The sequence below is a fragment of the Dunckerocampus dactyliophorus genome, chromosome 2 (genome assembly GCF_027744805.1).
Source record: "Dunckerocampus dactyliophorus isolate RoL2022-P2 chromosome 2, RoL_Ddac_1.1, whole genome shotgun sequence".
NCBI lineage: Eukaryota > Metazoa > Chordata > Actinopteri > Syngnathiformes > Syngnathidae > Dunckerocampus > Dunckerocampus dactyliophorus.
Genome location: NC_072820.1, coordinates 19,753,974 through 19,775,456, shown reverse-complemented (window position 1 = coordinate 19,775,456; position 21,483 = coordinate 19,753,974). Strand labels below are relative to the sequence as shown.

Here is a 21,483-nt window from a genome sequence, read left to right as displayed (position 1 = left end):
CCACCAATTAGCTGCGAAAATGCTGAGAAGAGCCTCATTAATGGTTTCACATGCTCGAAGTCACATGGCCTGCAGCATTACAGCAGATGTTCCGTGATTCATAGTGATTCTAAGGAGTAGCTCCATAGATGACATCATCAAGGTCACCAAATTGCTATGTGGTGCTGTGGTCACACCCATTTTCCAAACTAACACTCCAAATGTACAGATGGATTTTTTTTACCTTCAGACTGACTGTGATCAGCAGGTTTCGATTGGTACTTTTACATCAAATCAAATACCAAACTTTTAAGGTCACTTACCACACTCAATAGTCGCCATCTTGGCTACGTAGTGGACGGGGAGGGACTACAACCCCTGGCAAAATTTATGAAATCAACAGTCTTGGATGTTCATTCAGTTTTTTAATTTTTTAGAAAAAAAGCAGATCACAGACATGACACAAAACTAAAGTCATTTCAAATGGCAACTTTCAGGCTTTAAGAAACACTAAAAGAAATCAAGAAAAAAAGTGGTACTCAGTAACAGTTAGTTTTTTAGACCAAGCAGTTGCACCACCAATGGCTTTTATTACAGCTTGCAGTCTCGAAGGCATGGACTTAAATGAGTGACAAACAGTACTCTTCATCAATATGGCTCCATCGTTCTCTGATTGCTGTTGCCAGATCAGCTTTGCAGGTTGAAGCCTTGTCATGGACCATTTTCTTCAACTTCCACCACAGATTCTCATCTGGATTGAGGTCTGAACTATTTGCAGGCCATGATGACAGCCATCGTCCCAGTGCCTTTGCCTTTTCTTACAGTTCGGTCACAGACATTGACTCCTGTTTCCTCCCATTTGTTCTTCTTTGATGTTTTCAAGACATTGCTTTAGGTTTTCTGTCTTGACGCTTTGATGTCTTCCTTGGTCTACCAGTATGTTTGCTTTTAAAAGCCTTCCCATGTTTTTTGTACTTCGTCCAGATTTTAGACACAGCTGAAAACCTTTTACAACATTGCATGATGATTTACCTTCTTTAACAAGTTTGATAATCCTCTCCTTTGTTTCAAGTGACATGTCTTGTGTTGGAGCCCTGATTCATGTCAGTCCACTTGGTGCAACAGCTCTCCAAGGTGTGATCACTCCTTTTTAGCTGCAGACTAACTAGCAGCAGGTCATTTGGGAATGAAAATTTACAGGGCGATTCAATCATTTTTTCCGCCCGTTCGGTCTAAAAAAGTAACTGTTACAGACTACCACAATTTTTTTTCTTAATTTCTTTGTGTTTCTTCAAGCCAGAAAGTTTCCATTTGAAATTACTTTTGTGTCATGTCTGTGATTTGCTTTTTTTCTACAAAATTAAACAAATGAATGAGCATCCTCCCAGAATGGTGATTTCATAATTTTTGCCAGGGGTTGTAACTCACCATTAAAAAGGAGAGAAGAAGAAGAAACAGGTAAACATTGTTATTTAATTCCAGTACTGTAAGCGTGCAGTGACAGTAATGGATTTGGGACCGCACTACACTGTCAAAACGCACACTCAGGAACTAAGTACACAGTGTACACAGTATACTTACTGAAGTGTACCAGCATTCCATTTCAGGTAGCAGTGAGCTACCTGCTAACTTGTCATGCAATGGTTCAAGTGGACAATGCATAATAATCAAACATTTCGGCTAATGATTGGTGTGCAAAGTTTGGTTCTTTAAGTCAAAGAAAGACTAAAAAGCAGCCAAGTAAAACACTCGAACAAAGCGAGAGCATCAAGCTGCCTGGCGGTACGTGTTGACGCTCTGATGTGATGGCCTGACCTTCACAATTGTAACCAGCAGACAAATTTGAGCTGACATTCTTGCTTACTGTGTTTGTGATGGGAGGGCAGATTAAAAAGAGGCAGCGTAAAGGAAGAAGAAATAACATTCCACCACCATCTGCTCTCGGGCCGACGTGAGCAGACTGCATGTGTTACGTGACGCACAATCGTCCACATCAATAAATAACCTCGACAAGAGAGAGGAGACGCTGTCATGCTATCATGCACTCATGTACCCTCAAGTGGTTCTGTTTGAAAGCTGGCCATTTATTTAACTTTTTACTTGTATTCTTCCTCCACATTTATTATACTTCTCGGTCACGCAAGGGTGGAATGTCTAACTACACAAAGAACTTATTTAAAAATGTTCACAACGTAAATCTCCTAAAACCAATTACAGGTTGTAAAACAGGGGTGTGCAAAGTACGACTCGGGAGTTATTTTCAGTGAATTTCATCAAAGGGGCCCCTCATCCTTTAATTTTTAGGCATACGACCCCCACTCGAAAGAGTTTGGACATCCCTAATCTAAAAGATGTTTGTTCAGTTTCCACGTCTGTCTGTCATTTATTAAAGTTAACAAAATAACGGATGTTTACTTCCACATTTATGCACCAATCAGAGTGTTTGGATACTTCAAGGGCAGAGCTATTCACAACAATGTGTTGAGGTTTATTCTTACGGGCCTTGTGGTGCTGATGGTGGAGGCGCAGGTGGTGCTGGTGGGCTGAGATGTGCACGTGCTGCGCTAGGACCTCGGCCAGTCGAGCGCGCGCCACCCCGCTGCCCCCGCTGCGAGTGGAGGAGGATGAGGAGGAGGAGTTGGAGGAGGTGGTGTTGGTGGTGGAGGAGGTTCCGTGGATGGCGCGGCTGATCCAGTGCTCCATGCTGATGCTGCCCTCAAGGCTGGACGACGTTCCTCCTCCTCTGCCACCACCATCGCCTCCATCCTCCTCTTCACCGTCCATTCCCTCGCCCTCCTCCTCCTCATCGCCGTGACCTTCGCCCTCTGACTCTGAGGAGGTATCTGAAGAGGGAACACACACATTGAAGTTGTTCATTAACAACATCTAGTTCATGACACAATTTACAAAATTTTATGGAAAAATAAATGATATTAGTCTTAAAGGAAACAAAGGCAACATTCTTGGTGGAGGATGCAGTGCACCTGGTGGCGTGTAGGCCTCCATGGAATTCTGGACCACCAGCGAGCGACGCTTGGAAGGCATGGGCACCGCCATCTTCCTCTCTCTGTGCTTGGCCAGCGCCGCCTGCACCGCCTCTGTGTGGACATCTGGGAAAGCAAGCCAATCAATGTGTCACATTGGATTATTGATTTAATTTTATGAATGTTGACGATCACACAATTATCATAAAACAAAATAACATATGATCCATTCAGACCTAATGGTTAGCATGTTGGCCACATTGTCAGGAGATTGGGAACATCTGGGTTTGAATCTCTATTTGGGCATCTCTGTGTGGAGTTTGCATGTTTTCCCCGTGCATGCGTGGGTTTTCTCTAATAAATAGTTCCCCCCAGTTCATTCATTCAAAACATTCAGGCGATCTATTTCATTGTTTTCCCACATTTTCCCACCAAAAACAAAATCCCCATTGAAATGAATGTAATTTCCCCAGATTTCTCAACCCATTCCAGCATCAAAACATTAAAGCTCCCACTGCCAGTAAATCCACATTTTGTACAACATATACAACATTTCAGTTCAACTCGTCAGCATTCAGATGCAATATGTTGTGTTCTCTAGTTTTTTAATGTTGTTTGTACATGAACATGCTAGATTAGTAATGTTGTGCCACCATGACACTTTGCTACATTAGCATTAGCATGTATTACAGATGGTGGATGTGCATATACTGTATGTTGCTACGCCGTATGCTACGCTGTACGCTGTATTGCTACACATTGTAAACGCTGCCCCCTGATGGCTTTGAGGGCTACAGTGAGCCACAAAATATCATGCCACACGGGACCTTAAAGTAAGAATATTCCACCTTCAATTGAAATAATCCAGATTAAATCCCCACAGAGGGCCAGATGGAAGAAGATTTAATGGTGTATGTTACAACAGATGGGACGGATTTGCCAGCTTTTCCCACACATCTTTGCAAGCCCACAGATTAAACGTGAGACCAGTTGAAGAGGGAGATGACCTGCCTAGGGTCAGCCTTGCGTCTCACCTGAGCGGTAGCGTTCGTCCCGTGAACCAGATAAGCAGCGGCGGTAGCGAGAGGACAAGGACGGAGTGGCTGGCGTTCTCCTCTCCTGGCCTGTGGATGGATCCATGCCTGAGTGGAAGTTAGAAAATACTGTTTAGATTTAATTTCAACATAATTAACCCTCACAACTACGAGGATGCAGCGTGTTTTACCTGGGCCTTGTGAGAAATACGCTCCAATCAGCTTGGACCTCTTCTTCTCATAGCCTTTCTGTGTGATGTCACCTGGCAGAAAAAGACTTTGATTCTTCATCTTCATTTGACTTCTTTGACAGAAACACACAAGCAGCCATCTCTAACATCACAGCACTTTACCTCAATAATGCCGAGTCATGCACACGCCAAGCATGACTGCGTGTTTGAGAACTTCCTGCATGTGCTCTCCAAGGTGACGTCACGTCAGCAGATTTTCACATCTGAGCTAAATAAGGGTGCACTTGTTTATCCCCAGTGGAAGCCCAGGGCGGTGTGCGGGTGTGTGGGCGAACTTCCCACCGTTCAAAATTAAGTTCTGGAAAACTGCACTTGAGGCCACCCAACTCATATCTTTAGGTACACCAGCAAACACAAATCCTCTAATACGATACATCAATTAAAACGTTTGACTTAACAAACCAAAACAACCAGAGGCATGGCTGTAGACCGCCACTATGTACCCCATCAGGAATCTTACGGATGTTCTTATGCATTCCAATAGACTACAACTAAAGTGTGGGCAAGTTCGTACTTTAATGAATCTCTTTCTCTTTAATTGACTATGACGCATGTACAGTCATGGAAAAAATTATTAGACCACCCTTGTTTCTTCAGTTTTTTGATCTATTTTAATGCCTGGTACAACTAAAGTTACCTTTGTTTGGACAAATATGATGATGATAACAAATATAACACATAAGAGTTTAATTTAAGAGCGCAGCGACGACTCATCGAAGAGGTCACAAAAGACACCACAACAACATCCAAAGAACTGCAGGCCTCACTTGCCTCAGTTAAGGCCAGTGTTCATGACTCCACCATAAGAAAGACACAGAGTTCAGAGTTCACTTTGGAATGGAAGCAATTGAAACAACTAGGGAGGCAAGCTATCAGCAAGCCTCTGCAAGAAGGCGTCGTCAGCAGGTGTCTACAGGTTCCAGCTGAAACTCCTCATGTCTTCGTCGAATACAACGACGGACAGTCTAAATGAAAAATCCAAAAAACACCAACAACGCTCCATTTACGTAATGTGACCTGCATATTAACCAAGCTACAGCGACAATGGGCCTCATTCACGAACATCTTCTTAAAAGTCTTCTTAAGAAGTGTACTTAAGAAGGCGCGGGTTGGAAACTGCGCCGCATTCACGACACGTTCTTAAGTAGGGATAATCGTTCGCACCGGTGTTCTTATGTTGATGAATGCCAACTGCCATGCACGTGCATGTGAGCCCTAATTTGCATAGGTCACCGCCTATTATTTCCCATACAAGGTAAAAAATGTGCCGTGCGCAACAGGCAGCTGGCAACGCGCAAGGGCAAGACTGAGGAGCAGCTGGACAACAAACAAAAGAAAAAGTTAAATTCGACTGAAATAGAGGTGCTTTTACAAGGAGTGAGCGAACACAAGACCACCTTATTTTCACGTGTATCCACCAGTCATCAGGCCATCCAAAAAGAGTCGGCATGGAGCACCATTGCAGGAAACAAAAATGCCGTTTCCACGAAGAAACGCACCACCGCAGAGGTTAAAAAGAAGTGGTTTGACTTAAAATAGACTAAAAAAAAAAAAGATTGGACTGCACCGGAGGGATCTGGAGGAAACGGGAGGCGGGCCATCAATCAGAAACCAAACCATTGCAGAATCTCTAGAAAATATTTACACAATCATGATGGAAAAATAAAGTTAAAATACATAGTTTGTGTGTGACAATTTATTTTTTCTGTGGTTACATTTGATTAGACGCTGCCTAATTAATACAGCAGCCCCGTGCTCTGGCTCAAGACGTGCCTGGGGGCGCATGTCGTTATCTGGGGGTGCTACATGCGCAATAGACACACCACGTTTCATTGCGTTGTTATTCTGATGATCCTGCACACCTGCAAGAACAGAGAGGGAAGCCTGAAGCCTGAAGCGGGACATCAAATATTCGTGGCTTTCAGCAAATAAATCTAATGGTGCCTTTACATTCTCTCTTTGCGCAGCGCACGTCCAGCCAGCTACTTTTTTTTTGATGAATTGGGATTTGAATATATATTTATCTATGGAGTATATTTTAGTTGTTTTGATGATAAATAATTGTTGGGATATTTTATTTGCACTACATTTTTTGGGATCAGGTTGCAAAATCCATCATGAGGGCGATTGCGCATTGAAAGTGCAAGCTTTGCTTGTGCGTAAGAGTCCTCCTGAGCGTTCGTAGAATTTGTTCTTAGATCTAAGAACTGTGAGTTAAGAACACGTTTCATGAATGCCAAAAATCTTCGTAAGAAGGCTTTAAGAACACATTTGTGCGTGAGAACGTTTCGTGAATGAGGCCCATTGTTATTATTATTGTTATTAACATTGTTACGCCAAAGAACTACATTACTGGCGTACTGACACCTCGCCACACCACACCGGCTAGCTACTAGCCGGCTAGCAATTAGCTTCACCACACACTCGCTCACAGCGCATCAGTGCAGCGCTCACAATGCCTCAGGCCACTGCGGAAAGGTAACACTACATATTGGAGCTGCAAACTGCTGCCGTATTTTTGAGTTTAAAAAAGTTAACGCTAGGTGTAGCATTCGTTTCTATGTTGCTATGTGAAATCAATGCGCCCAGGAATGCTTAAAACGACCAAAATAGGCAAAATCTCTAAGTATTACATGTTATCATGAATGTGCCTGTTACTACATGGTCACAGCATGTACTGCATATAAAACCATAAAATGATTTTGGAAGTTTTTGGAAGTGTTTTAATAGTGGGCTTTGAGGGCGGAATAGATGTGTCCCATTACGTGCATTAGTTTACGTACCTCTTTTTATTAGTTTTTATATCTTTTGAACACACAGAAAAGAGAAAGACATGTGTTTATGTCTCGCATAAGCATTGTGGATGATGGGCAAAATTCCCCAAAAAGTGTGGTTTTCCTTTAAATCCACTGGATTTGTCGCATGCAAGAAAAAACTTGACAAATCCGACGTAATGCGGACGCGCAGGACTCGGATCAGAAAAAAGAATGTCACTGGCATGGCGGTGGTGAGCAGACTGCGACCTGGAATCGATGCCTAATTTGACATTTATCAGGAAGACCAGTTTGTCATTGAGCAGTGATACAGGAGGCGACAAGATGACGTATCATCCCTGTGGAAATCTGCTCGCTAATTCTACTGGTCTGAAAAGATAACATCACGATTAGACCAGGAAAAGTGGTACAAGTCACTCTTCTTTACGGTTATATTTTACACAACCCAATTATCTGAAGTCATTACACGGCATCTACGACTGGAAGGAGATGAAAAATATGCACAGATTCATTGTAAATAATGGTAAAAAATTATAATAAATAATAATAATAATAATAATACAAAAAATAGTTTAAAGCATCATGCTTAGGTCCTGCATGAAAAGTTATAAAACAATTCAAAATGTACCTGCATTGTTTTGTGACTCAGTTAAATACTCAGTTTGTCCAGTCCTATAATTTGTCATTGTAGTTTTCTTAAAACTACAAATATCGTCTCGTCTCCTTCTCTTCAAGTCAATGCCATGTACTGTATCATCGTGTCTAGGGGGTGCCTCCATCAATGTTTTGTGCTGCCGATTCCGATACCAATCATCCATGAGTGAGATCAGCCGATACAATACAATACTTTGTTTATAATGAGTGCTACTGGCTGGGGGCGCTATATTGGAGGGAAAAGTTACGACAATTCCAAGGACCCCTGACTCCCAGATGCCCCAAAAATAGGTAATTATTAAGCAATAAGGGGGGGTCCAACGTGATTTTTCTTTCATGGGGCCCAGAATTATTGGCTGTAATCATGCTATTGGCTATATGATAAAAGGAACTATAAATTCACCTTAATTTAGACAAACACATGTTTGAATTTATTTTTCAAGAGAACATAACAGTACAGTATATCACTCATGAAACTTACATAGGATGAGATGCCTTCTTTAAGGAGACTTTCGATTTGAGAGTATATTGCCTGATGGAGCTGTGGCAGGGCTTCCTGGTAGCAGTAGCGGGGCTCCAAGTGAGAAAGCAGTCGGACGAACCAGGTCTCTTCCACCACAGAGAAAGTGTGGTCATCTAGTCCAAGGAATTAAATTATTTTTCGGGTTATTTGCTTAGCCTTCTGAACTTCACCCACATACAGGCGAGTTTTGCCCAGCAACACACTGTGACCCTGAAAAACTCACCATATTCCGTCAAGTGTTGTTCTTCAAATGTCGTATTAAATTAAAGCTATTTACCATGCTAACCCCGCAAGATATTTTTTGTGGCATGTGTTGCAGGATGCAAACTTTACATCACTCTCAAAAATCACATATAAATTCCACACAGTACATCTTTGTTCTGGTTTGCTGCAGCAAGCCTGTGCAGTGTGAAGGGGGGAGAACACTACCAAAGACATTAGAGAAGGACACTACACTGCACATAAGGATCTCTACAGGCTGCAATAGTGCGAGCCACAGGTAATCGACATTAATCGCCATATGCCGATCACATACTTTTCCACGGAAATTGGTCGATACTGATCGGTGGCCGATCGAATGAAGTATCCCTAGTCTCGTGTTGTTAGCTGATGTGTGTATCGTGACACACCATTATACATTATAATGAATAATAACAAAAAAGAAATAATAATAATATATAAATGTAATAATAAAATGAAACTTATGTAATAATAATAATAAAATATATAATACATTGTAAAGTATTACATATTATCCATTAAATAATAATAAATACACAATAATAATATAAAAATATAATCACAAAATAACAAATGTAAAATAATTGATAAATAAATGATACTAAATATTACAAATTAAAATATAATCATAAAATAAATAAAAGCAATAAAAATAAATAACTGCACGTTATCACCACAGGTTGTTCACCATCAAAAAGATGCTGCTGTCAATAAAGATAAAAAAAAACAATAAAATGTAAATAGTGGTGAGTTGAGGTGGCTTGTGTTCCACTCCAGTCCTGTAGGCGTCAGTACTGAACATTATGAAACTGCCAAAATACTTAAGGAGAAGACAAAGAGAAAAAACGTTTGCATCTGTTAATCAATGCTGCCTTGCCTTGTCATGACAAAAGCAAGGCAAATGTAGATGTCTGCTTCCAAGACAAACCGTACCAAATGTGCAATGCACGGTTGGAGGTGTGTTGTCTTACTTTCTAGTAACAATTTACAAAATATCATGGTGTTGGGAAATATAACACAAGTGGCCACTAGATGGCGCCAGTACCAGCATATTTGCTACTACTCAAAGCTAAATCACTTTGTCACACAACGTGTGTCCATGTGCCTGTGCCTGCTTATGTGTGTGTGAGACTCTGCATGACCATATAGAGTCTGGCGAAGAGGCCTGCAGAAAGAGAATGCAAAGACAGAGGGAGAAAAATAAGAAAGAAAGAAGGCATGACAACTGTGAGAAGAAGAAGAGGAGTTGCTCAAAAATAGAAAAAAACGTCAGATTTGTTGTTTCCATCTAGCCAGGAAGCCAGAAGACGAAGATGGAGGATTGGGGAATAATTACAAGAATTGTGAGCAGCTACAAGATAGATACAAAAGATTTAAATTTACAAGGAGGAGAAGTGGAAAACGGGCCGCACGGTGGTCTAGTGGTTAGCATGTTGGCCAAGACAGTAACAGTCTGGAGATCGGGTTCGATTCTCCCTTGGGCATTTCTGTGTGGAGTTTGCATGTTCTTCCTGTGCATGCGTGGGTTTTCTCCGGGTACTCCGCTTTCCTCCCACATTCCAAAAAACATTCATGTTAGGTTAATTGGCGACTCTAAATTGTCCATAGGTATGAATGTGAGTGTGAATGGTTGTTTGTCTATATGTGCCCTGTGATTGGCTGGCGACCAGTCCAGGGTGTACCCCGCCTGTCGCCTGAAGTCAGCTGGGATAGGATGGATGGAGAAGTGGAAAACGTGTCTTGTGATGGGAAGTAACAGGAAGTTAGGCATATTTATATCCACACAATGTACACTAGGTCCCCAACTTACGAACACAATTGGTTCCAGACGACCGTTCGCAAGTCGATTTGTTTGTAAGTCCAACAAAAGGTAATATTACCAAATATATATACATATATATATAATATATATATATATATAATATATACATATATGTGTATGTATGTAAATATGAGTTTGGATGGAGTAGTAATATTAAACGAGGATAATTAATGAAAAAAAACAATAATAAAAATGATATAATAATACGTAATGATAAATGTTATTTACCTTTGAAGAGGAGTGGTCGAGCATACGTCGTTGTGGTGGAGGAGGAGTTATTGAAAAAGGACAAATCGTTAGACTCTTCTAAAAGAGGTAGTGTTCTGTGGGTGGTGTAGAATTAAGCAGGCCTATTAACTCTTCATAAACTTTAATCACACGCTCTGTCTGGGTTGCATCGTACAGCTACAACTTAGCTTTTCTTCACTTCTCCTCCCCCGGTCTTCCTCTACCTGTTGCTCCCATTCGCAGTGTCACAGTGCCCTCTTCTGGTCAAGCATTTAGCAGTATAAATATGGATACAAGGCAAAATACATGAAAATATAGACCAGTCAGCTTGCGTTCGTATCTCTGAATGTTCGCAAGTCGGATGTTCGTAAGTTGGGGACCTAGTGTATAACATTTATATTATGCAGATACGATAACTAAAGGAAGATCAAATAAAGCTCTAAATTGTTCATGTCTGAACTAACACACACACGCACACACATACACACACAGTAATCAGCGGTAGTTTGAGCAAAATAACACTTGCGAACTGCTCAAAGCTTTAACGTCACAGTTTACGTTAGCTTTAATATGAGGAAAAGGCTTCTTGAGACTTCATCTGTACTTCTGTGAAGAAGGTGTCAGACGTTTCGCTCCTCATCCGAAGAGCTTCGTCAGCAAACTAATAATATTAGCTTTAATACCATCACATTTTGTGGCATGCTAAATATGGGCTGGGCCAAGATTTACATGCATCAACACAAACACACACACAAGGCAGCAGGTGTTTGCAGTGACGACATGCTGACTCAGGAGCTTTTTCACTCAGGTAGAAAAGACGACAGGTGTGTTTGCATGTGGTTGTTTAACTGTCACTTCTTGGTGTCTATTGTCACCACTATGTGATGTTGTTAAGACTTAGAAATATACTTCCATCCATGTTTGTCCTCAGCTGCAAAAGCTGCTTGTTTTCTTTTTCAGTCTGCAAAAGCGTTTAAGCTCCATCCGAAAGCAGGAATGTCACGTTTGGCCGCAGCTCATGCTAACTTAGCTAGGCGCCTCACTTGCACATGATTAAATTCTCTCACATGGGGGTATACTGCAAAGCGGGTTTAGTGGGTTAGAAAGGTGTATTGAGTCCAAAAGCCAGGCTTGCCTGTACAACAAAGGTGGCTCTCTTTTAAAGCAGCTATATCACCATGGTAACTTAGGCTAAACTCATAACCTGGTCCCAACCAGACTTTCATCTTAAAATCGGCTATGAACGCACCTCTGAACATTATTAAAGCGTCTTCTCTGCTCATCTGCCTCTGCTTCCGAGGTCCAGCACTTCTCTGAATGCAACAGAATAATCCAGCCATATTATGCACCCCGCAGAGGTAGACATAAATAAACTGTCTCTCCATAATCTGGCACAGCGTGTCAGCAAACAGCAAACAGTTTGACGCACTAGGCCTAGGCATCAAGGGCATGGCCGATCGTCAAGACACCCGGCTGGAGGCCCTCGACACTCGCTCAAGACCTTTCTGTCTGCGTTGCACCTGGACCTTTCTTCCTAGTGCCCCCTGCCACTGCAGCCGTTCCGCAGGACCAATCTGCCCTTTCACCACCAGATGACAGCACGCCCGCACTTTGCCCGCAGCTGTCAAGGCCAGAACGTTTCTCGGGCGACTCTGGAGATGTTCGATCCTTCCTCACCCTTTGCGAGTTGCACTTCGAGCTCCAGGCAGCCGCGTTTCATGTGTTTAATTAGCCTTACTTAACTAGCATCATGCCAACATGGCAACAAAAACTCATTACTTAAACTTCTTCATCCTCATCAGTGGGTCTTCTTGGTGGTATACTGTGAAAGTGGCTGCACAAACCCAGGCTTTGTGCTCAAGATGCAACTCGAAAAAACCTAAAATCCGCAAACAAACTTAGTTGGTCCCGCGACGGTGGTTATCAACTTACTTTATCAAGTCCGGTTTTCGGCTAAGTGTGCTTTCACATGAAAGGGGGCGTTCGGCGTCCTATGATTCTACTTCCGCTGACAAGTGAAGCGATACCACCCAGTGTATTTTACAAGAAATTTGTACATAATTATTATGGAGCGTTGTGAGGAGTTCCCAAAAGATTATGACTGCTAAAAGCAACACTGTCGCTGCCAATACAGCAAGGGAGGACTGCTGGCATGCCAGCGTGCAGCGTGTGAATGCGCAAGTTAACACTGATTACAAGTATAAAAACTAAACCCTACTAGTCATTTATCAATGCTCAACATTGCGCAACTTTGACATAGTAAAACTTATCCATTTAAAAAATAAATACAGTGGAGCAACAACTTTCGTTTTTGATGTTATAGTTTCATTAAATGTTTTAATCTGCTGTATCTTGTTGTGACAACTAGATGACAATGTTTTGCGTGTGACATGCTTTGTGGCGACTGTTTTTTTCCTTTTTATAATAAAACAAATGTTTTAATGCAGTTGATTGATGCGTCTGTGTTTATTCCTCCAGCAAATATTGTAATATAAGAAGACTAACGGGCTGAGTACTCACACAAGGACTCCTATGACATTTACATCTGCTAACATGAATTATTAATATTTCATATTGCATTTTATTTCTGGTGCTCGTGAGAGCATATCTAGCGTATTCCCTCGGCTGAAAATCTATCTCGCTTATAGATGGATAATATCAGCATGGAATGCTCTTTAATTTTTTTTTCCCACGTCCCCTCGGAAACCTCGTAGGCCCTCAATAAATAGTGACGCCATGTCCGAATTAGTTAAATAGTGAAACAGTGGCACTTTCATAGCCCATTTGAAGCTGAAAGCCTGGACATAACCTGGTCCAATCATGTGTTTAGTTACCTAAGTTACCATGGCAATACAGTTGCTTTAAAAGAGAGCTACCTTCGCTGAACATGCAAGTCTGGCTTTCCACTCAACACAGCTCGCTAACCCACTAAACCCGCTTTGCAGAATACCCCTCTGGTCACCAAGTGTGAGACAACACTGACTGCTTATTACACACACATGCGCACGCACACACCCACACGCACACACACACACACACACACACACACACACACACACACACACACACACACACACACACACACAGAAAAGAACAAGAAGCTCACGAGTTACAAAGACATCAAGCTAGAAGTTGTCTGCTGATATGTAGCATCTGATGCTCACACTTAGAGCCACACGCAGACACACACACAGACAGCAAAAAACAACCCTGCCTCCCCCAGTATGGTATGATCAAATAAGCCCAAACAGACTTCCCTGCGACATCAACAAAACAAACAAATAGAAAAACAACAAATAAACAAATGAAGCCCTACACACACACACTCCTCTGGGATTGACCTCACAAACGCCTCCCTGCCACCTGCACCTCACAGCTGCAGTTGGTACCATGGTGACGGTCTATGACAACACATGTAATGGAATACAGTTGATTTGATGTGACATGAAAGTATCGCGTTGCTGATCAATGCTGATCGATCAAACCTTCCTTCATGTGCTCATCATTCATTCATTCATTAATAGATTCATTCTCATGTATCCATCATTCATTCATCCATTTACCTAGGCCAGTCACAATAACAAATATTGCTGGACAATAGTTGTCCCACAAATTATTGTCAGTAAACGATATTATTGTCAACATTATTTTGAGACCCTTTTTCATTAAGGTAATGATAATATGTGGCATAAAATGCAAGTACACCATATCATTTGTCAAGAGTATTTAACATTGGAATTGGAATGTCAAGAGCTTTTAAATAAAATAAACAAACGACACAGAAAATTAAACAAACAAAAAAAAGACAGAAAAACCCCAATGAACATAAAATGGACTGTCTCTTTTAGCAAAAATTGCACTTAAAAAAAAATCACTATAAATCACAATATTTCTGATTTTGAATCAGTGTCACTTTTGTTGTTGTCTGGATGTTGACAAAAAAACAGAGAAATAAATCGGAAATACTCGGAAGTTTACATTGTGTGCTCATTTGCATATACAGTACACTTCCTTGATTCACTTATAGCAACATTGTGTGTGGAATGCACTGTTAACGTTTAATGGGGTGTAACATTTCGTCAGACTTTGGCCAAAGTACTGTATATGTTTTGGATGCAGCAACATATGTTTGGTGCACAATGACATGTTATAATCAGCCAGTAATCAGCCGTAACACAAGTTCCACCGTTTTGAATTATTTATTTAATTGTCTTTGTCACAAACTTTTTCATGTCACAAAATAACGATGTGCAAACGGGCAGAAATTATCAGATACTGTTTTAACAGGCACGAAGAAAGTATTCGATCGTGTAGCAGCTAGTGTGTGCGCTCGCTTTCAGCCCGCCTCTCGTCACTGAGACAAAGAGACTGAATGACTGACAGGAGGGTTCACTCACTCCATTCATTCCGCTATAACACCAACTCGCCCTGGTGTTGAGACAGATGCACAGAGTGAAACCTCTTGTCATCCAGCATGTTTGGTAGAGAGAGAGGAGGAAAAAAAACACGCATGCACATGTAAATTTATCAAGGCCGGCAAATTTATCAACTTTGTTTTTATTTATCGTGCAATTAATTTATTTCTTGATTATCGTGACAGGCCTACATGTTCAATTATGTGTCCATTATTCATTCATTTACAGATGTATTCACTGTCATGTGTCTATCATTCATTAATTTATGTGTCCATAATTCATTCATCCATGTACCCATCATTCATTCAGGTGTTCATCGTTCATTCATTCAGTCATGTATTCATTCTCATGTGTCCACCATTCATTTATTCACGTACCCATCATTCATGAGTCCATGATTCATTCATATGTCCATCAATCATTCATTCTTCTATGTACCCATCATTCCTGTGTCCATTTATTAATTAATCTGTCCATCATTCATTCATTCACGTGTCATCATCCTTTCATTTATTCATTCATTCATGTGGCCATCATCTTTCATTTATTCATTCATTCATGAGTTCATCATCTCGGGCTGTCCCTTATCCGATGTTGATATTGGATATCGGTCCGATAGGGATGTCTGATATTGGCTTTTTTGTATACAGTATATCCGATATGCCAATACTGTCCAACTCTCAATTTCCGATTGCCATATCAACCGATACTGATACGTATAACATCGCATGTCTCCTGTTGTGGAATTAACACATATCTGTTGTGAAACTAATGGATACAGCATCAGCAATTATCGTCTCAACATGGCTGTAAACAACATCTCACGTAAGCAAACTACCGCATCTGCCTGCCGCTATTTCTGCATTTTTTTACAGGCCACTACCCCATAGACATATGAATGAATGAACTGTGCGCGGAACTATAGTGTTTTCCACAACGTCGGCAAGTAATGCTCTCAAAACAATGTTATAATGGCCAAATCATGCAGTCTATGGGCCACACACTATCAAAGATAATTGTTAAGTATTACCCGTAAAATGTTATTACCTGGGATTTGGTTTGCAGCACCTGAATGAGGCATCTTCTCCGCTCCGACTCTTGCTACATTCAATATGGCCGCGACATTGACGTACAGCTCAGAGCTCAATGCGGCGTCTATGTATATATGCCTATGAGCTACCCTGCTCACCATTAGCGGTGCAATAGCAAAGCAACAGCTCAAGATTATGCTGTGTGTTGACTGTTAACTGCTAAAAGGGCTATATTGGTTTTCATTACAGTGAAAAAACCTGACACCGATATTGATCAATATTACATTTTTATGTCAATATCGCGCCAATATATCAGTGTGCCGATATTATCGGACATCCGTACAAAAAACAGATCAGATTATATCGGCCTGCATCTAAAATCTTCAATATTGGCACTCTGATAAAACCAGTCCATTAATTAATTTACTATCGTCCCAGGCCTAGTGTCCATGGGTCTTTTTTTTTCTGAATGCGAAATATTTTAATCTTGCGAGATCTTGTGACATCCCTAGCGCCATCATTCCAACTGTAGATTAAATTTGTACCGTGTGTGTCGCTAAGCACCCTACACACACACACACACACACACACACACACAAACACGCAAGCACCATGTTGTTTTCATTAAAAGTCTTGTAAAGATGCAAAGAATTATTTTAATTCCAAGTTATACAAAACAGATGAATGTGCATTTAATTCAGTGTCGTACCACAAAAGAAGAAAAAAGTGAGCACACCCTTTCAAATTAAAAGCTTGGTAGTTTATGGGACAAAAACAAGCAGTTTCTCTCTCAAACGGTCCAAACAGATGTAAGCCAGTCTAACCCCGCTAACCCTGCACCAATGACGCTGCTGACACCAGTACATTAACAAACACACATTCCGAACACGTCCACAGAATGGTTGTTATACATTTTCCTTCGTATAGAAGACATTATCACATTGATAGATGCCACTACCTGTGCTGGCGGCCATGTTGCATTGCAACAACATCTGAGTGATTAGCGTGGCTAGCTTCCAGCTGTTAAAGCTGAATGAAGGTGACTGAATGACACTATTCACCTTGTGTTGATGACAAAAAGAACAAGCTGCTCTTTTCTTCTTTTCCTCCTCCTAGTTGCTTCTAATGGTGTCACTGAGATCCAAACAGCTCCACACGGAGGAGGGGGCTCATGTTTCATCACATACTCTACATGAGTTAAATGCCTGAGAGGCTCCCGCCTGCTTCACTGCCTCCCTGTGTGTGTGCAATGTGTGTGTGCGCTCGCGCGTGTGTGTGTGTGGTAAAAGATTCTGGGATTTCCAAAATGGATTTGTCCCACATGGGGCTGCTCCCATAAGCCCCCACTGTGCAGAGAGATGGAGGACAAAAATAGAAGCTGGGAGAGTGCTGCATTTGCTGTTTATTTGCTCTTTCTACCACCATGTCTCACTTTGGAGTTTTTGGTGATTTGTGTGACATTGGTGTTATAAAGCCGGTGTCAGGTGGGAGTGAGGTGATCTGTTTCAAGGACAAATCACAACCGTCAATTGGAGCATGACGAGAGGAGATTAGAGCTGCCATATTGTTTGTTACGATGTGTTCCCATAGGAAATAATGGAAATAAAAATAATCTGTTCCAGGGTCAAACTGTGGCCATCATAAAAGCTTGATTAAGTCCCATGTTAACATTCTAAAGTGGAATACAAGTGTAAAAAGAAGTAAAGCAGTGTTAATAGAATAAAATGTTGCTAACAAAGTGTATGGTGACGCTTTGAATTAGAGTCCTCTTACTTAAACAAAAACTGCACTTTTTTTGGAATTTTGCCCATCATCCAGAATCTTTATGTGAAACATGAACACATATTACTTTCCTTTGCTGTGCGTTCTAATGAGAAAACAAATTAGCATGAGCCAGCTAACGTTGCACATCATGGAAGGTACCTGTTTTGACGATAAAGCCCTAAAAAAAATCCCCTCAAAAAATACCAACAGTGTTCCTTTTACATAACTGACATGTACAGTATATTAGCCAAGCTACAGCAATATTGTTATTGTAGCAGGTAAAATGAAAAACTGTATTTATCTGGCGGAGTAACACAAAGCCTAGCTAGTCTCAGCATCACTCACGCAACAGAAGAGTGGATGCTACTGGCTCTCGAAATTTGCTACGAAGACTGAACAAGATGCTCCTCTGCTGTCAGCATTGTTTACCTGAGACCTGGAGCACAAGTCTTGTGCTGGAAGACACAGCCATCCCAATGTGAGTGGACATTGTAAGTGTCGTCGCTGTTTCTATGCTGCTGTTGTTGACAAAAGTAGCTACTGGCTATATCAAATCAATGTGCTTAGGAAAGAAGTTTCGGTAAAGTTTTAAATCATCAAAATACGGCAAGATGCTGTAAGTATTACAAGTTATCATCAATGTATCTGTTAATGCATGATCACAGCATGTATGTAGAGAGAGAGAGTTTTTTAGAGGGCTTTATAGTCTAAACAAGGTGCCTCCGATGACGTGCAATGTTACTGTAGCTGGCTCATGCTAACTCCTTTTCTCTTTTTAGAACGTTCAGAAAAGGGAAAGAAATATGTGTTCATGTTTCACATACTGTAAGAATTGGGGATGTTGGGCAAAATTCCAAAAAAGGTGCAGTTTTCCCTTAAAATCACTTCCTGTATATGGCCACAGAGTGTGTTAATAAGTCTATTAAGTTTAGAGTAGTGCAAGTTGCAGTGCCAACAATGAGGAAATAAAGATGGCATACAAAAACAAAGAAAAGAGCAGGGAAGCAGTGTGACCACGCCCATCAGTGAAAGCACAAACACACACACACACACGTTTACACAAAGGGAGGTTGATTGTGGCTTGTGATACTTTAAGGGTGAGAGACTGAGCGTGCTTGGTGTCAAATCACACTGACCTTTGACCCACTTGCAGTTCACCGCTCGGGCCCGAGAAGAGCTTTACAACGACACAGCAACTTTTTTAACAACCGCCACTAAACATGCACAAAGGGACTGGAAGTACACATTTCCTTCACTTTTCACAGTGCCACACTTTTGTCCATGTGGAGTATTGTTGTTGTACGATGTTTCGGCTTTACACACACTTCTTATGTTGTTCAGGATGAAACATTACATCATCGGGAAAGTTTAGCCTTCTTGCGTGTATGCGTGTGTGTGTGTGTGTGTAGGATGTGGCATACAGGTGTCAGGCACGTGTGGAAACAGGATGTCTGGAAAAGCAGCAAGAGGGAACTTAGGAGGTGGACGAGTCAAGATGCAGGCATCCTGTGGACATCATGCCACGCTACCATGCTGACACACACACACAAACAGACACCACACATGAGCCAAAAAATCAACAATCCAACAGGCAGCACCTGTCTCGATAAGCATTAACACATCCTGCTAACCAGTTAGATTATCTGCGCTCAACAAAAAAGGTGAGCATCACCTCTTCATGACCACATAATATGTGCTGTGAATATAACAGTGAGACTGAACAAGCTGAGCGAATGAGAAGACTCCAGCGAACCACAGTGAGAGCCCTTATACACAAATGGAGAAAACATGGAACAGCGGTGAACCTTCCCAAGAGTGGCCAGCCAACAGCGATGACTCTTGACAATGATCCAAAACACACAAGCAATTCGACCTCTGAATGGTTGAAGAAAAACAAAATGAAGACTTTGGTGTGGCCTAGACAAAGTCCTGACCTTAATCCTATTGAGATGCTGTAGTATGACCTTAAAAAGGCGGTTCATGCTTGAAAACCCTCCAATGTGACTGAATTACAACAATTCTGCAAAGATGAGTGGGCCAAAATTCCTCCACAGCGCTGTAAGAGACTCATTGCAAGTTATCACAAACGCTTGATTGCAGTTGTTGCTGCTAAGGTTGGCCCAACCAATCATTAGGTTTAGGGGGCTTTTTCGCAAAGGGCCATGTGGGTTTGGATTTTTTTTCTCCCTTAATAATAAAAAGGTTCATTTTAAAAATGCACTTTGTATTGACTGATATTTAAATTTGTCTGATGATCTGAAACATATGGTAATTTTGACAAACATGCAAAAAAATAAGAATTCAGGAAGTGGGCAAACACACTTTTCACACTTTGTGGGGCTGTCAAAGTTAACAATGTCACCCGTTAACGGAAGTTTCCTTTAATGGCACTATTTTTTTAATGCTTGATTAATGTGCGCACATCCTGTTTGACCATCCGCCCACATCGTAGTTTGAGGAAATGCAGTGGAGTGGCAGCTACAAGCGGGAACAAATATTGATGAATTAAAAAAAAATATATATATATATACATATACAGTCAAACTTGTCTATAGCGGCCACTGGAGGGAGTCTGCAAAAGTGGCCGCTGTAGACAGGTGGCCTCTATAGACAGGTTGGCGTCCAGTTTGAATGTTGAACAGTAGAGGGGAAAAAAAAGAAAAAAAGGGAAAATAATAATAATAATAATGTTGACCAGTAGAGGGCACTGCAGACTGCAGATAAAAGTTGTACAGCACTACTAGGCTTGTTATTATCATGGTTCATGGTTCATGGTTTGAATTCATCCTGAAAATGCATATGAGTCAAACAGTAGCACATCACATAGTACAATTCACAATTTTGCATGTCCAAAAAGGAGTAGGAAGAAGCAAAGCTTATTTAATCCTACCCCTCATCAGTTTCACATCAGTTGCAATACATTTATTCACCTCTTGTTCTTCCAAGTGTACTTTGTAGGTCTACATGACAATGTAGTGCAATCATAGCCAAGGTTTTTACTTACTAAAAGGAAGCTAGAGGCTTAATAATAACTGATAGAATATATCCACGACCCACAGAACAAAGCTGTGCTAGTAATGTTTTACGCTTGTTCTTAATATTTTATTTTTGATACGGCAGAGTGTCTTTACAGCTTTAGTTCATCAGGAGCAGGAGCAGGAGAGCTAGGCTCAGTGCTAGCTGTGAGTTTCGAGAGAGTTGGGAAGTGTGTTTATGTTGGCGTGGATGTAAAGTCCTGCAGTGTTCTCCGCTGTTAATAAAGCGATTGAAGTGCATCGGCGACGTGAGTCTCTCCTTCCCCACAACAAGCGGCATTACAGTATTGACACACATTGTGCACATTGTCTCACACCAGGAAATAAACGGTGTCACTTGTTACAGGCATTGCCTGGACAGCTATGTAGTGGGGCTTGTTTAACCTTTGCCTTGTGGGCAAGCAGGAAGGAGAGACGATGCTGAGAGATGTGTGTGTTCTGAACAGCTGTCTGGTGGCCGCGTTCAATAAATAAAGTTGGCAGAAGCAACAGGAGAAGTTTCCTTCTTTGCTTCGGAGCTGAATAACACTGACAAGTTAACAGACTAGTCGCGAACGGAAAAGAAGACGGCTTTTTTTGTGTCGAATACAGAAGATGAGGACTTTGATGGATTTGTGGATGAGGATTGATCAAAAATAACGTGAGTACATTCTAAAATACTTCAGTTAAGTACAACCGAACTCAGTTTTGCTCCCCCTGCCGCATGCATGCTAGCGTATGTTTTTTTTTATTGTAGCGTCGCTGGGAGC

The 21,483-nt window shown here is 41.3% G+C and overlaps 1 protein-coding gene across 4 annotated transcripts in view; it reads right to left on the bottom strand.

Moving 5' to 3' along the window:
* The window catches only part of LOC129168473 (disco-interacting protein 2 homolog C), a 74,370-nt gene that overhangs the window by 22,988 nt on the left and 29,899 nt on the right, over positions 1 to 21,483 (bottom strand). For all 4 annotated transcript variants that reach the window (XM_054753790.1, XM_054753808.1, XM_054753799.1 and 1 more), the window contains exons 2-5: positions 4,189 to 4,260; positions 3,998 to 4,105; positions 2,964 to 3,089; positions 2,478 to 2,822 (exon numbers count right to left, since the gene is read on the bottom strand). In XM_054753790.1, the coding sequence (XP_054609765.1) occupies positions 2,478 to 2,822; positions 2,964 to 3,089; positions 3,998 to 4,105; positions 4,189 to 4,260 (651 nt within the window). The remainder of the gene's footprint in view (positions 1 to 2,477; positions 2,823 to 2,963; positions 3,090 to 3,997; positions 4,106 to 4,188; positions 4,261 to 21,483) is intronic.